General features: G+C 43.1%; 3 protein-coding genes across 3 annotated transcripts in view; 1 reads left to right on the plus strand and 2 right to left on the minus strand.

The window, feature by feature from the left end:
- Positions 1-5265: 5265 nt before the first annotated feature.
- TADA2B (transcriptional adaptor 2B) lies at positions 5266-7674 on the minus strand. Its single transcript, XM_082482941.1, has 2 exons — positions 7390-7674; positions 5266-6319 (listed from the first exon to the last, which is right to left on the minus strand). Exons 1-2 carry the CDS (start codon positions 7657-7659, stop codon positions 5327-5329), a joined length of 1263 nt encoding a protein of 420 aa, XP_082339067.1. The 5' UTR covers positions 7660-7674; the 3' UTR covers positions 5266-5326.
- A 382-nt stretch (positions 7675-8056) lies between these two features.
- Positions 8057-9803, plus strand: CFAP184 (cilia and flagella associated protein 184; the record flags this gene model as incomplete). Its single annotated transcript, XM_082483089.1, has 2 exons — positions 8057-8899; positions 9191-9803. 2 exons carry the CDS (start codon positions 8057-8059, stop codon positions 9770-9772), a joined length of 1425 nt encoding a protein of 474 aa, XP_082339215.1. The 3' UTR covers positions 9773-9803.
- A 6538-nt stretch (positions 9804-16341) lies between these two features.
- The window catches only part of TBC1D14 (TBC1 domain family member 14), a 71126-nt gene continuing 70269 nt past the window's right edge, over positions 16342-17198 (minus strand). Inside the window, exon 14 of the mRNA XM_082482183.1 lies at positions 16342-16563. Coding sequence (XP_082338309.1) covers positions 16498-16563 — 66 coding nt within the window. The 3' untranslated portion in view covers positions 16342-16497. The remainder of the gene's footprint in view (positions 16564-17198) is intronic.

The following is a 17198-nucleotide window of genomic DNA, read 5'->3' on the forward strand; positions in this document are numbered from 1 at the left end:
AACTTAGTTTCATCTTCATTTCTTGCATTTATTCAGCTCGGATCTTAAGTTGCAACAGAACTTTTCCCATATGCAGCACTCACCGTGTCTAACTCCAGCTGCTGCTCCCAATCCTGCAGAATCGGGCTAAAATACAATACATGATTAACTGAATGTTTTGTCCTGCATTTGTCTGGTCCCCTGAATAGGAGTGGATAGAACTTGGCAAATTACACAACTGACAAAGCATCTGTCCTCTTGTATCCTCTAAGCCCATACATTTAACACACAGGACAGAAACTTCAAACTTATGCATGTTATTAGGACCTGTTAAACAGTAAGTACTTCTGAATTTTTCACCCTTGTTTCTGGTTGTCTTGGATTAAGGAGCTTCTTACCTTAAGGTCAAGTATTGATTATTTTTCTTTTGGTTCAGATGCAGAGTTGCCAACAGCTTACTGAATACTAGACCTACTCATGGTGAGAAGTCATTACTTGCTCCTTAAGACTTTTCCAGTGCTGGTTTGCCTCATGGGAATCAGACAGTTAACTAGGAACAACCTAAGTGCATACTACTGTTCGGGGATTAGTCGTGTTTAAGGATTCATTCATTCTTTCTCAACTCTAAGAAAGAAAATCAGTGCTTTGACTGGGCAGGGGAGGGAGCCTAACTTTTTGCGTGTAAGACAACTACAGTGGTTTTTTTTTTGTTTTTTTTAACTAATCAAGTACAGGGATGAAAATGCAAAGATTGAGTGTAAATCTACAGGAGAAAAAAGGAGCTTCCCCGTACTTCAGTTGAATTTGGAAGTAACTTACTTCCATGTGGGCTACAGCACACTGTAGCTGAGTGAAGTAGGATTGAACAAACTGTTTTGTTGCACTTTGATTGGAATCTGTGCTCAACTACTATGCCATAAAGGGACAAGGGTCAATTTATGTACCTTTTAAAGAATTCTCATGTGTTGTTCTGCCCCCTCTTAACTCCTCTGGATCTAAACTAAATCTCATAACTTCATTGGTATAGATTTTTTGCCAGTAGAGCATTTAAAACAAAGGGACAGCTTCTTCCCTAGCAGACTTAAGATTTTGTTAACGAGCTTCCCAGGGCCTCACACAAACTGTCTTTTTCAGATTACATTACTTCATTCAGAGTGTTCCTAACACAAGTTACTGTTAAATGATCAGCACAAGACTCAAACTGGTATCTTTAAAGCTGATAACTATCATCTCATTTAAGTGGTTCCTTTTCCTCTGTCTGCCCTTTAAGAGAAGCTTTCAGCCTGGAGAGCTTCAGTGTTTACTGAGAGCTCAAACCACATGTGCACTCTACCATACAACAGTAAGAAGCACTGAAGAAATCAAAGAACAGAGGGAGGTGGTTCTGAAATTTAAGCATAAGAGCAGCCAACAAAGCTACCACCAGTATCTCTGGTTTAGCTATTTCACAAAGATCATTTCTTCACCCATCACCATTTAGGTAAAATGCATCTCCGTTTGTTATTGCAAAGACTTAAGCCGTTTTCCTCATTACGCAAGCTATGTTACCATTAAATCAATAATGGAAAGAAACTTTAATACAAGTTTATTTACCAATATACAATGCAAAAACCTAGTAAAATGCTGAGTGTGCGTAATATCAGTTAGCTTTTACATGATTTCAGCACAGGCATTTGTGTGTCTGGCACAGCTGCACCAGTACACTATTCAAATGAGTGCAACATTCCTTTTAAGGAAGCAGCTGATGAGCTGAACATGCTCAGCAGGTACCTTCCTTCACAGTATTTAATGTGTCATCACTTAAGAGCAACTGGGGCACACGCAAAAACATTTTGCAAGAAGAGATAGTAAACCGGAAGGACTAATGAAATCCATTAAAGTTGCAAAGAAATTTGATGCAGCCGCCACACGAGAATAATGGCAGAGTGCTTAGTCTGTGTAATTTACAGGGCAGTTTATGGTCAAAGATGCGTGCAAACCTACTAACGCTGTTCTTAATGCTTTCTGGGACTGCAACAGAACATAGGGCAGGAGGGTCTGTATCCAGAATACTCTTTAACAAGCCCTCCTGCACTGGGTAGCACACACAGAATGGAGATTAATGCTCCCTTGTTACCTAGTGAGCAAATATTACTGTAAAACATCACTGGGACTGGAGTGATTGAAGCAAACATACAGCATTAAAACAGACTTATTGCTGCCTCTATCAGTAGCAGAAGATCAATATTTTGAACAGCTTATGGAGTGTCACTCTCTCATAGGCTTACATCAATGCTGTAAGGACAGATACTATCATTAGTAATATCTTTAATTAGAAAAGTCAAGAGCATTAAGCATATAAAACACTTTTTCATTAGCAACACGAAGGCGAGGTTATTCGTACAGTACAGGAAGCACTTCCAGATCTACAGAAGATACAAGTTGAAGAGCTCTTTGCCATGTTTTTTTTTCTCAGCCCCTTCACCACAGAAGAGAAGCAGCGTAGCTCTAGTAAGTTGCTGGATTAACATAACTGCATCTCAAGTTACAAACAAACAAACAAAAAAACAGCAGCTCATTACAAAGGAATGCTTAGACTAAATCAGTTCCATGTGAAAATATGGAACAGCAGCATCCTCTAGTGCAAGTCACCTTTAAAATTAAAAGCATAGCTGAAAATGAGACATTGCTTCTAGGGAAGCCCTTTCCAAGGGACTAGTATTTGCTAAAGCAAACATTTACGACCTTGAATTTGCTTGCAAGTATAAAATAAATATTGATATCCATATTTCTTACATTAAAAATACTTTATTTTACATTCATTTTGATGTTCAATAAGTTACGTCTAGCACCAAAGAAACATTTTGGAGGGGCTGAGGAATTAAGAAACTACAAAGTGTAAATGCAGAATTCACTTCAACATTTAAATGACTCATTGGTGCCTAGATTATTTTTTAAGTTATTGTTCAGATGGGCTTAGACTATTGCTTCAGTTAAACTTAGATGTGCCAAAACAGTGTAGAAATATAAAAATCACATATTTGAGAAAATAATAATTAAAAAAAAAAAAAACCACAATTATTTTAAACTCTCAGTTACATGCAGAGTTGAGGCTCCAGAACGCTACTGGTAATGGTATGTTATGGCAGTTAGGTAAAAAGTTACAGGAAGAACCAAATTGCATAATTAGAATCCTAGAAAGAAAGGCTGAGCTTCCTTTCCACAGGAGTAGGACAGAGAAAATAACCAAGAGTTTACACCTCATGAACTTGTGTGCTGTTTGTACATGCATACAGGGTGGAAGTGGTTCTTAAAGCTACTCAGCACATCGCAGTTAGTTCACTGCTGCCAAGGAGAGACAGTTTTGTCTCAAGTATTCCACAACAAGCCACTTACTTGCAGGTAAGCCAAACAAAGCTTTACATCCGAGAGGACATAGCCCTTACCTTTTCTGAAGGGACATAATATCACAAGCTCAAAAGAAAAAGGCACTAGAGTTTTGTTTTTTTCTTCCTTAGAAATGCTGGCTTTGTAATTGTACCCCTTTTATTCTGAACTCACTGATAACACTATTTTGGTAATGCTGGATATATTAACTAAAACCCAGTTCTGATCAGTATACCTCTGCCAAGTTGCAGAATTAATACTGTTTTAAGATTTCACGGTATCCTCACTGACTACAGCCCAAAGCATCAAACCAAGATGACTTCCAGTGCTTGCACTTGTTTGGAAGCCAGTCAAGTTCCATGTTTTGGCACACCTGCGCTCCAGAAGACTTGCCCAACTGGCCTCAGGTCACAGCTTCCTGCTTTGGACACCAGTAGAGAGGCTTAAGCACAAGTAACACTGTGCTGTCTTCCACGTGGCAACCACCAATTTTTATTCATTTGATTAAATACCAGCATGGAAATTTAAGGATGAAGTGAGTATAAAAATCCTTTTCTAGTCCTTCTTCAACATCTTTCCCTTAATCGGTAGATCTTACTAAAACAGTACCGTGGATCCGTTAGGTGCTGTGTTACCTCGTCAGCTGGTGCCTGTCGCAAGCACCCAGTTGAGACTGTAGTCATTAGAGTTGTGACGAGTTACCTCTCAAGGTGCGCTGTTCTCACTGCAGTGGGCTGCACTCACAGTACTACCATGTCAGTAATTTCAAGTTCAATGTGTTTAGTCTGGTATGTTTCAAGTTATGTGCAATTAGAACCCTGTAAAATGGCTTGATTTACAGCTCCATACATTAGGACCACATTAGCTGTGCATTTTGATCTAATCTGCATCACTTCTTCTGTTTTTTAAAACCAATCTCAGTGATCACTCTCTGTTTGAGAATCTCACTCCCTTTCCCTGTCCCTCCCAAAGTCATCAGAAGGAGGCAGCTACACCTCCTCAGCCCATACAAGCTCAGAAGTTACAGATACCAAAGGAGGAGGAGTAGGCTCCCCCCACAAGAAGAAATGGTGATTTTGCTGCCTGGGGCTCCCAACCCCTGCAAGACAACTCACTGACTCTTTTCCCAAACCCCATTTCTGGCCCAAATGAGCCACTTCACAGTAGTGCTGATCCCTTCTCTGGAACAGAGCACCACATCTGCCACTTACTCCTGCAACTTTGCTACTAATTAGTTAACATCAAAGCTTCAGTGCGGTCTGTTTCAGCAAAAACACAGGTCAAAGCTGTATCTGGACCAGCTGGGTGTGAAAGCAGCTCTTCAAGAACCCTTTCCGCAGCACAAGTACCTGAAGATATCTCGTGTCCCTCATCCCTTTCCTTCTACTCCCTGTTATTCTGCCATATTCTCGACAGAAACTCTCACCCTGCTGTCCCAGCGCCTTGGCTGTAGTTACGAAGGAGAATGTTCTGAAACCTTAGCAATGGTCACAAAAATCCCCGCTCAGCACGCCCCTGAGCTCAGGACTTTTGTAAGCTTCACTTTGCTGCCAGCATTACACAAAAAAAAAAAAAAAAAAAAAAAAAAAGGGAGAAGAAAGTTTCATTTGCTGGAAACCACCTCCCCCCTTCAAAAACACAAGCAAGGATTACACCAATATTCATTTGTCCAGCAGTAAGGAGTAAAGCACTCAGGGACTACTGGACTTGAATAAGTTCACATGAAAGAAATCTGTTCCAATTATGTACCAAAAGCAGTGAAATCCAATGCATAAGTTTCACAATTAAGTACTTTCCATGATCCAAAGCAAAAGTCTATTTAAACCATGGATCATGAATACTGTGGGGGTTTATATATTTGCTTTTTTTGTTTGTTTTTAAGTGACATAATTTCTGTATCTTTGGGGAGGGAAGGAAAAAAATAACGGAGTCCTTGAAGCTATAACGGGCCTCTGCTGTGTTTTTGCACATCAGCTGAGTTTCATGAAGCATCCCTGGATATCCAACCACTTTCTGTGAGAAAGTTTAAAATCCTTTTCTTCAGTACCTTATCCAAGTAACTGGGAAGGCGACTCTTTGAAGGAATTCCTTGTCTTTTTTGGAGATGGTCTTTAATGATTATAGTTTTTACAGTCACATAACGTGCAGGACTCAAATTTAGAGAGCTGCAGAGCACCTTTTCCCGGTCTGATAAGAGTTCAAAGCCAGGCAGGTTTTCAATGGCAGCAAATTCACCCTCTTTACCGTCTTCCTTCCCTCTCTTGGAACTAGCTATATTTTTGTTCTCCTTCCTCTTTTCCCGTTTATGCCTGGCTGCCTCGTATTCTGCCGACTCTTCCATTTTGGTGATTCCATTTCGACGATACCGCTGCAGCTCCCGAATCTTTGCTCGAAGTATCCTCTCCTTGTGCATGTTCTCAAAGAAGTCTTCAAACTCCTTACAAGACATGAACTGGTACAGAGGCCTCAGTTTCAGCCTCAACTCCTTCTCTTCTTTTGTGATCTTCCGTTTGGGAGTTTTCTCCTTGTCCTTTTTATCCTTCCCCAGAAAGGCCGGTACCAAGTTATAGTCTCGTGCGATGTTCTTCCGCCGTTGCCTCTCCTTGAGTTTCCTTACGTACATGTCTACATGAGCTCTTTTTAACTCTATTTCCACATCATCATCGTCATAGTTCACCGAAAGGCCACTGATCAGCGTCTCCGCATCTTGATCGTATTCGATCTCGTAGTCATCCCGAAGCGGCATGTATCCCAGCTGCTGCTGCTCAGCCACCGATATATCCAACGGTGGGAGCGGCGTGGTCAAACTAGGAGAAAGTGGGCCGCCACTGGGACACGTGTGATCCGTTACTCTGTTGGGAATAGTGTCAGGGATGCAGGCTTTTCCCAGGTTGCCATGGATATACATGCTCACATAGTGTTCCATCACCTCCTGAGGTGTTCGGGATGCTCCCACGTGAGCAGCCATGTCCTCCTAAATGGAAAATAAGGAGGAGCGATAAGATGATTCTCATTACATCTCCAGCATAACATGCAGTCAGGCAAGAACATGACTTCTTCCCAGCTCCTCAAAAGCCAACTCGCAATGCCTAAACTTTTCTAGCAATACTGAAATTAGCCATGTTTCCATCAGATCTGCATTTTTAGGTCCAGATAAGTATTTCCAAGTGCAGAGGGGCACGTAAGCCACAAAAAGAGCACCAGTAACATCACTAAGGCAAGCTGCATCAGATCCTCTAGCTACAGGAATACACCATCGAGACACTGGACGGATCCACATCATTGATTCCTGAGCATCCATTGCTCCCTCAAAAAGTCACCTTACCATCACCAGAAAGCTTCATGTTCCAAGCCAGCACTGAGATCACAACATTGTTTGGATTTTGCTCATTTATATTGCATTGCTGAAGTACTTTTAGAGCGATATAAAGAAAGATAGTATTTACTCTTTTCTACTTAAGGACTGCAACAAGCTACAATGATGATAAACTTTTAAGATTTTTAAAAAGTCTTTATGTTCAATGAAGCAAAACATAATCAAGAGACAATGAACGAAACGATGATGCTTTTCACTGTTATTTTTTAAGAATGAGCCTGATTGTATAGTATGCAGAAGGCAAGCAGGAAGTTTACAGCTGTGACATATTGAAGGAAAAGACACTCGGAAGAAGAGGGTATCACATCTGTAACACAGACAGGCTGGGGGAAGGCACGGGCTGGAACTTAAGCTAGTGGCAGGTCCGAGAAGCCCGAAGTGCCCCTTTGACCAGCAGTCCTCCCGCAGGTCGCTCACATAAAGTCCACCAACCCGGCACGGAGCCGCCGGCTCCTGCCAGTCAGAAGGCCGCTGTCCCCGCAGCGCCTCGGGGGGCGTGGGGAGTGTCCGCAGAGCGCATCGTGACACCGCGGCCCCCTGTCAGGACGGCGCACGTCCCCCGCCGCTGCCAGGCCCGCGGGTCCCCCCCCTCAGGCCGGCCGGCAGCCCCCCGCACCCGCCGCCCCCGGTGTCCCCTGAGCGCGGGGAGCGCCCGCCGCAGCCCTTACCCAGTTGCCGAAGCCGAACTGCTCGATGGCGTCCAGCAGCAGCTGCTCCTCCCGGCTGCTCCAGCCGCCCTCGGCCTCGGCGCCCCAGAGGGTGAAGCGGCCGCCGTCGACGAGCTGGTAGCCGTGCCATCGGCGGTGCGGCCCGATCTCGGCGCCCGCCGAGAAGCAGTCGGGGCAGAGCTCGATGTCGGCGCACTCGGTGCAGCGGAAGCGAAGGGAGCTCACCTCAGCCAGGCAGTACACGCAGTACTTCTTCCCCAGTTCCGCCATCTTACCCCGCCCGCCGACAGGCCGCGCGCACGCGCCGGCACGCCCCCGCGCCGGCATCACCAATGGCGGCGCGCCCGACGGGCGGGGCCCCGTGACGGGCGGCCAATGGGCGCGTAGAACTCGGCCCTCCCCTCGGACCTCCGACCAATGGGGCCAGTGCACCTGGGCGCGGGGGGTATTAAAAAGAATGAAGGGCTGTGATTGGCCGAGCGGGATACGTCTTCCTTTCCCGCGACCAATCGGAGAGGCGACCCCGAGCGACCCCGTCGCTGAGTGGTAGACCGAGGCGAGGGGGCGCGGCCGAGCCGGCGCCACGGGGAGAGGGGCGGGACGGTGCCGCCCGCCGGAGCCGAGTCCCGTTGCCCGGGCAACGGGGGAAGCGGGGAGCTGCCTGGCCATGGCGGCAGCGGGCAGGCCGTCGGTCGCCGGACCGGAGCGCCCCGAGGGGGCGGCGGGGTGGGGGGAGCTGAGCCCGGGTGCCCTAGGGGAGTCGCCGGGGCCCGAGGTGCTAGAAGGGCCCGGGGAGCCCACGGAACCGAGGCCGGAGGTACCTCCGTGGCCGAGGCCTGAGGAGCCGTCAGGGCCGGAGGTCGCGGCGGGACCGCCGGGGCACTCGGTGGCCGCACCAGCAGCCGGAGGTGCCGGGGAGGAGAAGCAGGAGGAGGCGGCGAGCGGCGGAAACGTTGCCGCGGGCGGGGTGCTTCCCGCCCCGCGGGCTGAAGAAGCCCCGGGCTCCTCCGGCGGAGACGAGCGGAGGAGCAGCGAAGCGCCCGCGGAGCCGGACGCGGCGGAGGAGGGCGAGGAGGAGCGGCGTGAGCGGGCGGCGCTGCTGGAGGAGCACCGAGGGCTGGCGGGCGAGCGGGAGCGGCTGCGGCAGGCCAGCGCCCGCCTGCAGCTCCGGCTGGGAGAGCTGCTGCGGCTGCGGCGGGGCGAGCGGCCGCGGGCGGAGCCGGGGGCGGACGGGCCGCAGCGGTACGGCGAGCGCCTACGGCTGCTGCAGGAACTGCGGGAGCAGCGGGAGAGGGCAGCCGCCGCCTGCCGGGAGCGGGAGGCGGCCCGGCGGCGGGGTGGCGAGGAGCGGCAGGCCCGGGCCCAGGCCGAGTGGGCCTCCTTCCAGGCCCGCAAGAAGGCGGTGGCCATCTCCAGCCTCGGCCGGCGGCTGGGCGGCAGGGAGGCGGCGGCGAGGGCGGTGGAGCGCATCCAGGCCCGGGAAAGGCACAAGGAGCAGCAAGTGCGGGAGGTGAGGCTCAGGGCCCTGCTCTGGCTGCGGCTGCAGCCTCCTCTCATCTCCCTCTGCTCTTGTCAAAAAGGTTCCTGAGAAGGGCAGCGTTTTCCTCTTCCTACACATAGGGCACTTCCTCCCACTAACATCTACCGCTCCCTATTAAACAACAGAAGACGTACAATGCTTTTCTCCCCTTGAAGCTTTATTAGTGTCATGACTTATTTAAACGGAAGCACTTCTTCCCTAGCAAGGCAGGGATTTAAAAAAAAAAAAAAAGTCATTCTTCTTTTATCTCTCCTCCTCTAGGTCCGTGTAGAAAACATTAAGCTGAAGCATGAAATCCAAAACCTTGAAAACATCTTGAAAGCTCAGGGAGAACTTGTAGAGGGTCAACATTTTATGGACTTTGAGCAGATGAAGAAAGAGAATCAGCAACACAGAGAAAAGATTGATGACCTCAGTGATGAAATCCTGAAGCTCAAAAAGAAGATATCCAATGCCGTACATATTCTCAGCCAGTTCAAGGAAAAACTACAGTTTGTGGAAGCCAAAAATCAAGGCAGAAAGGCTGAACTGGTGCACATTGATACCATCCTGTCACAGAAGAGAGACGTTCTGACCAAAACCAAACAGGCCCGAGACAGACTCTGGAGAAACAATTTGAAATTGCAGCAGAAATGTGGGTTGCTTGGAAATGAGATATTGCTTCGGGACTTTGAGGAAAAGGTGGACACCGTAGAGCTGCTAAGTCAACGTCTGGAAACACTGAAACATCACCATGCTCATCTGATCCTTACTCGTAGGGAAATTCAGAAAAAAATCGAGGAAGCCAATTCCTCTTTCCTTGCTGAGGATAACCAAAGAAAAGAAAGCATGGGAAAAAAATAAACCAAGGATTTTTCCATAAGTCTCATTTTTAACATGCTTCTTTTTTGGCAAGTCCTGGGGAATACATGACACACATGCTACTGAAAAAGCCTTTTCTAAATGACACGTCAGTAGCATGCATTCAATGAAAAGATCACAGCAGTTATACTCCTTTTGTATGAAACCACATACACGTGCCTATCTTGAAACAGAGTAAGTCTCAGTCAAAAGCCTACACTTTTGGAAACCCACCTTAGCATTCAGTCCTTTGAGGGCATGGCAATACTGTTTAAGCAGAGCACTCACCGTACCATAACTCAAATCCTGATCCTGCCACCCTCTATGGATTTTATAATTCAGTATTGACTTCATCCATACAATAAATATACCTGCCTTCTGGGCACATCATAAGGGGTAGTTTTCATAGACTGAAGAGAAGTTTATTGTCAATACCTGACATGACTTGCCTACAGGCAATATGCTACAGAAGCATCAAATCACTCACTCATTCTGTAAATATACTTGGCTGCCAAATTTGCCTTGGTGGTACACAAGAAGAAAGGTTTATTACTTTAAGAACTACTTTCATAGTATAAATATATACATAAATCTTATAACTCAAAACTAGAGTTTTGAATTTTTTGGTCTTTCATCTTTTACAGTTTTAGGGGATCCTCAGCATTGTCCTCCTCATTCACAGAATGTGTGAAGAGGTAGGGAGTAGTATAATCCCATCACTGTTTCTGTCCTCTGCACTGCCCAACTGTAGACTATCAGAATTCCAGGAAAAAAAGACTGAAAAAATAGGAAAGGGAGCAACAAGCCTTTTCACATTTATGACCGTACAGCTCACGGAGCTTTAGTTGAAAGGGGAAGCTACTTCCTGTAAAGTAATAAGTTCTTTAAACTCCAATTCCCCCATGACAAATAGTGATTGAGACTGATCTATATCCTGCAGCTCTCACTGCTGCTATTGTAGCATTATTTTTATTTTTTTTTTTATTTAAGTCATGGGATGGATGTCAAGAATATAGAAACATCCTAGGCCAGCAAAATACTGGAGCTCTGACACACTATGTTCTCATTACTAAAGGAACTGCAACTTTGGTAGGCTCCTTATAGGCCACCACTAGCTGATGTGCCCAATTATTGAATCAGTCCTACCTAATTAATTGTTAATTTCTGTGTATGATACCACTACTTTACTTAGATAGACCAGCAATCTTTAGTCCCATTTTTGGTAGGCAGAGGTGGGTATTAAAGGCCCAGACTTCAGTGTTCAAAGGCTGTGAATTTTGCAGGAAAGGTGGCACATCCCAGTGGAAAAGACTAGGAGTGGAGTCTTACGGTGTTCCACCACAGGCTGGAATTACACCCTGTGGGACCAGTATTGCTGAGCTGTATTTGAGCTGCTGGTTCAACTTCCAAAATAAGTTGCACATGCATTTAAACAAAGTACACAAATCACTAAATGCACTTATATGGGGATAAAAAGTAGATAAACTTACATAAAGACTTTTTTTTTTTTTTTTTCAGAATGGTTTAACCTTTCTCTTTTAAATAACCTCTGAACTAGGTTTTTGACATTGCCTGGATATTGAAAATACAAAACATAATTAAAGTGGGTATTACACTATTGAAGGTTTAAATCTTGTTCTTTTGTCATAGTGAAATGAGAGAAGAGATCAATAATTCTTACTCTTATTGCAATCACGCAGTAGCAATATGGTTATATTCTTCTAAGGTCCTTGCAGTTCCGCAGAACTATTGCATAAACACAGTGGAACGGTGCAGGCTCTTGTTCTGCAAACAACTGAAGTACTCTGGATCTTCAGTAGCTCAAAAACGCTATTAATGAAGAGACATTACACAACTAATATTCAAAAACTTTTCACAAAATACTAGTAGGTTCTACCTCTGTCTGTTGTTGCTGGACAGTAAAAGGAGACAAATGTAACTGCCAACCACCTAAAATGAAAAAAAGACACTACAATCAGTGCCTTTAATCTTCAGCCTTGTTACCAAAAGCGAGCTCTTCTCCTGCTGAAGGAGTAGCTATTGCAGAAGCTGAATAGCCTTCTGCTGTTCCATGAAACTGTTTTCATGAATAATTAAGGATGATCAGCAGTCATCTCCCTAGGAGAAGTTATTCTTCACTGTTTTGACTTCCTACAAACTCCTGCCAGGAAAATTCTTACACTTCTTGCTGCTTTTGGCTTAAGACATATGAACCTTCCTTTAATTTCTTAAACACTATTAAGCAACAAATGCAGACAGATAAACGGAAGAGAAGCAGGGAAAGCAAATCTTAAATGGTTTTCATTGCTGCATGTTTGATATCTGAAGAAGGCAAGAATTTAGGGTGCAAATGAGGTTGATAGTATATTCCCTGAACTGAGTATTTCTACTGAAACAAATATTACTAAGATACTTGCTTAAACTTCACACGTTGTCTCTAGGACTGTTTTTCTTAGCGCTGAGTTGTTGAGACAACCCACTGCTACCCCAGCCTTCCAAAGCACCCTCAGGATAAAGATCAAAGATTCCTCTGTTTTCCCCCTATAAATACAAGAAGACATTCCATCAGGAAGCAGTAAAGACAAATGTCTTTTCATTTCCTCATCTCGCATGCAGGAAAGTATTTCACTTCTCTTCAAACAGATTGAAATTAGTACTGGGAAAACAGGTAAGGAAAAGTAAATCTAGTTTTGAACAATTTTGTGCAACTCCTGTAATATATACAACATAACACTCCATCAGTACCAAATTGACATAGGCTTACATAAAAGCAGATCTGATTTTACGTCCTAATCCAGCAAATCAAAGAGTAAGATACTTTAGTACAAGGAAGTGAGAGACGTGGCAGCCAAGTCTTTGACTGCATTCCCCACCTAGTCTTGTTGCACAGGTACTGTCTTCTCTCTGCTCTCCCTGCTTTTATCTATCTTGTATTTGGTGGGAACAGGAAGCTTCTCTAATCTCTGAATTTACAGCCATGTAGGAATTAAAATAATACTGCCTTAAGTCGAGCACAAAAATACCTTGTGATTATGAAACTTGCAATAAACCAAGATTTCTTCTTTTAAAACAAAGAAAGGATAAGGTATTCGAGCACTTCCGAGTTATGTGCATCTCAAAGATGTATTTACATCTATTTTTTGTAATAAATTAATTAGATCTCAGACCTCGTCTAGAGAAAGGCATATGAAATGGATTAAACCATGGGCACCATAAGTATCAAATCTTCTAAATGTCACAAATAACAGGTATTTTAACATGAGAATTTGGAAAGCATCACCCCCAAATCCTCTACCTGCAATACTTAAATGTCCCAAGGTCCTGCTCTTGGATAGTCAAAAACTGCTAAAGAAGCCTGTGAAGAAACAGAGACATTTTTAATTTCTGAATTACACTGACAATAGGTGATTAAGATAACTTTACATGACTTTATTTAACAAAACCATATATTTACAGTTGAAAAAAGTTCCAGTTTGTTACACATATCTAAACAAAACAAACTTGATAACTACATAAAACCAATTTAAACATGATGTACAGGGGATGTATCAACAGTTCTCTATGTCATCCTAGTTTTTAAAACATTCAAAAATAAGCTGTTACAAGGTACCTGTTTTTTCAAATGAAATTCTTTACTAAATGAAATAATGTTAATGATTGATTGCTGATTGAAGTTGCAAAACAGCTTTATTATAAAGTGCAGGTCGTACAGAATTCCAAACCTGGCTGAAGTTTTCTGGTTTCTCTAATCTGCTGCATGTACAGTGGTAGTTGCAGACTTCTGATGAATTGCAGCATTTTTATTTTACCTTAAACCCATGAAGAAAAGGAAGTTTCCTTGATAGGAACACTTGCTCAACAAAAGAAAATCTCATGCATCATGTTACAGATACTCTCAAGCACCCGAACAATAGAATTGTCAAATTTTTTTATGGAATCCCTGAATTTATTAGAGAAATCTTCCTTAATAGCTAATTAAGAGATTTGGTATGCTGCAAGAAACTTAAAAAGCTCAGTGGCAAGTAATTCTATGCCCTTACTACTCATCTCTGTTTTTATCAAAATTCAAGCGTTACCTCCAAATCAAGTTACTGAGAAGTTGAAACAATTGCATCTTTAGGCAGGTGATTTTTTTTTTAAGTTGTACTTTGTTTGAAAACAAACTGTGCAAAGCTCCTTATTGCATTGCTTTTCTTCATTAAAGAACATACCTTATATACACAAAGAAATCATTTAGAAAATATATACATCTTCTAAGAACAGAAAGATCAAATCACAGAACAAAATAATTACATTTGCAAGTAACAAACAGTGCACAAGTGTTGCAGCAGGCCTTTTTCCCCACAACGATGCCCATTTTCACTGTTACATTCAACATCTTATTAAGAAGAGAAAAAGGAAAACAGGCTCTTGATGGCTGCAAAGATACCTAGTGGCTAAAGAATGCATTTTAACCAGACAAATGAGCCACACTTGTAGACTTGGTTTAAAAGGAAATACAAATCTAGTTGCAATAAGACTGCAATGAATCACAAAGGCAGGTACCACCTAAAAATGTATACTGAGGAAAAAGTTGTCTTTGTGTTTAATAAACTGTTTTAAAGCATAGTGCAAATGTTTCAGATGGTAGGCCCCTCATATCCTTCACGGAAAGGCATATTTGTTGTAGTAACAGAAAAAGTAATATTAAAAAACACTTACTGACCTTCCAGCTTTCTATTGCACTTCAAAGCAACGTAGCACACAAGTACCGGTCACTGAAGGACCAAAACAATACCAACTCTGGGAGAATTAACATGTGTTTCATATCAACATCTTGATGTCTATTTTCAGTAAGTGATGACCAAGAAGTCTGATGGAGAAATTAAGATGGCCAACAAAAAAAACCCCACATCCATTACGCCACGTACGTGAAGTGGACAGGAAAATAGGCCAATGAGGTATCAGGCTTGCAAGCTGCATTTGCATTACACATCTTCGGAAGAGACTCTGAGTCCTCGCTTACCGGGGAATTTTGCTCTCATTCTTTTTAATATTACAATCAAACTACCCCTTGCAGAAACAATGTTGTACTAAAGGACAGTATCTTGATTATGTCCCACAACCCTTTACATTGTATGTTGAGTTCAGCAGTGTGCAACTATTACTCTTACTTTTTTTTACCCATACAATGCCAAATTAATCAGCATAAAACTGCCTGAAGAGCATTGGGAAACCGCTGACCATATAACTAGAAGATTTAGTAATGCCTGTTTACAGTTAACACAAATATTGCTTCAGTTAGTTTCCCTTTTCAATGATCCTCATTATTTATAAAATAGATTTTACACTATACGCTACACAATAAACATTCTTGTAAATCAGAGGCACTCACGATTTACAGTTCAACATTCATCTGAATGCAGAGGGATCTAAGCTGTATAACAGTACTATGCAAGCACAGTTTGCCATCTCTGGAACTTGCTCCCATGTATTAGAGACTGGATAAAACGCTAGGAAATGACAGCTTGTACTTACCCTGATAGTATGTCTGGCACATTCCCCAATAAACTTCTTTCACCTGTCACTACATACAGATCGGCTCCACAAAACTTTCTCACTGCAGTAGCAGCAGCTTCAGGAGATCCCACAGAACCTTTTATTTTGAGCAGCAATGTTGGCTTATGGAACTTCTCCCCTACACCCATCCTCCGCAGTTTTGTGAGTGAGCAGAGCTAGGTTTCAAGTAACTACAAAAATCACTTTTAACTATTTCTCAATTTATCTGCTCAGCCCACAGTTTTATCAGCATGACTGGACAGGCAGCACAGGAATAAGTAGCTGGTAGGCAAAACCACCCTGAAATGGCACTGCCCCAGAAGAGGGAGACACGGAAACATACATTTAGTAGTATGGGACCCGGTGTTTAAACAGAGGAAAGAAAGTACAATTGGGAAATGATGCCAGCTTAGTATTAGAAATCCTCTGGTGAGTTTGGAATCTAGTCTGATTAATGGAACTTCTTCCATATGCATCCAGATTGAAAACACAGATTTTTCAAGGCATCTTGAAGAATAATTGGTTTTGCACTGCTAGTGTGAATTCTCTTCCAAGTTTACTTTCTACTTAACTTTTTCTTATTAAAGAATGGAATGTAGTTCTATGTCTACATGATTTCTTTGGTAAATGGGACCCACAGCCTATAAAACAAGAAGCATTTCTAAAGAAATGGTCCTTACACCATTTAACTATGAATTCCAGCACCAGTTATTTAAAATCCAGATCCAGATACTGTTATGGGTATGGGAAACATATCCTGCCCAAGAACGAAACCAGGGAATAGCTTTCAAAGCAACTGACATTGCTGAATGCTCAGTCTTAAAACATCAGAGAAAAAAAAAATACCAAACTTTAAAAACCCCCTTAATATTGTTTAGTTTCTTTGCCCTCATCAGAAGTACAGAATGTGTAACGCTGCCCACAGCAAATGCTCGTTCCACTAAAAGTTTAAGGCTAAGCCTAGGTTTCACTTATAAGAGTTTTACCCCTCAGTTTCCTTCCTTCCTTTACCACCACCACCACCACCACCCCGCCTCTTGAGAACTTATTTTTTCTTCTCTCCCCTTTAAGGCTATCCTACTACTAAACAAAACTCTGAAATAACACTTTGATTTGCAGGCTCATACATGTCAAACAGTACTCAATACTTTTGCCACTTTTCCCGTGAGTCACTGGAGGCAATCATAGTTTTAACGTTTGAGTGAAGGACTTCCTTTTTCCATTTCCCGGTTATCTTTCTGCAGAGCAGCCAGTATCTAGATGTTTCAAGGAATGAAAGAGAAAAAAGTATTAGATTTAAAAAGTGACTCAATAAATCCCTGTCTGAAAGAGTTTCCAATTTAATTATCTCTGAGCAATATTATTCTAATTATTAAATGTAATAAAATTTAGAGAACCCCTCTACTGATGGGGACCTCTACTGTAAGTTCTTGTGGCATGGCAGATACAAATGGATTTAACAAAGGCTTAAACTCAATCTCTTCCTCTCCCCAATACACACTTTTGAAGCTCAGATATGAGATTCTTACCCAGATTACACAAGTCTAGCACTATTAAAGGAAGCTGTCCGAGGGGAAGTTTTAATTCTCAAAAAAAAACAAAACAAAACAAAAAAAACAAAAAAAAACCAAACAAACAAAAAAAAAAAACAAACAGCAAGTGAGCAGCCTGAGCAGGATGATGTTGGCTAAGAATTCAGGACAGAATTACCATAGCACTGACTGGTGCTCGTTGAGAGCACATCACTGTCTCCAGATCTGCTTACATCTTTTTCTGAAGCAAGAAGTCTGCATCTGCATCCACATTGAAAACTTGTATTTCCTATTACCCGACTCTTTTGTTAGCCCTCGTGTAGAGGGCACAATGATGGCCAGTTTCCCATGCTACTTAA

The sequence above is a fragment of the Vanellus vanellus genome, assembly GCF_965231255.1.
Source record: "Vanellus vanellus genome assembly, chromosome: 4".
In the NCBI taxonomy this organism is placed as follows: Eukaryota; Metazoa; Chordata; class Aves; order Charadriiformes; family Charadriidae; genus Vanellus; species Vanellus vanellus.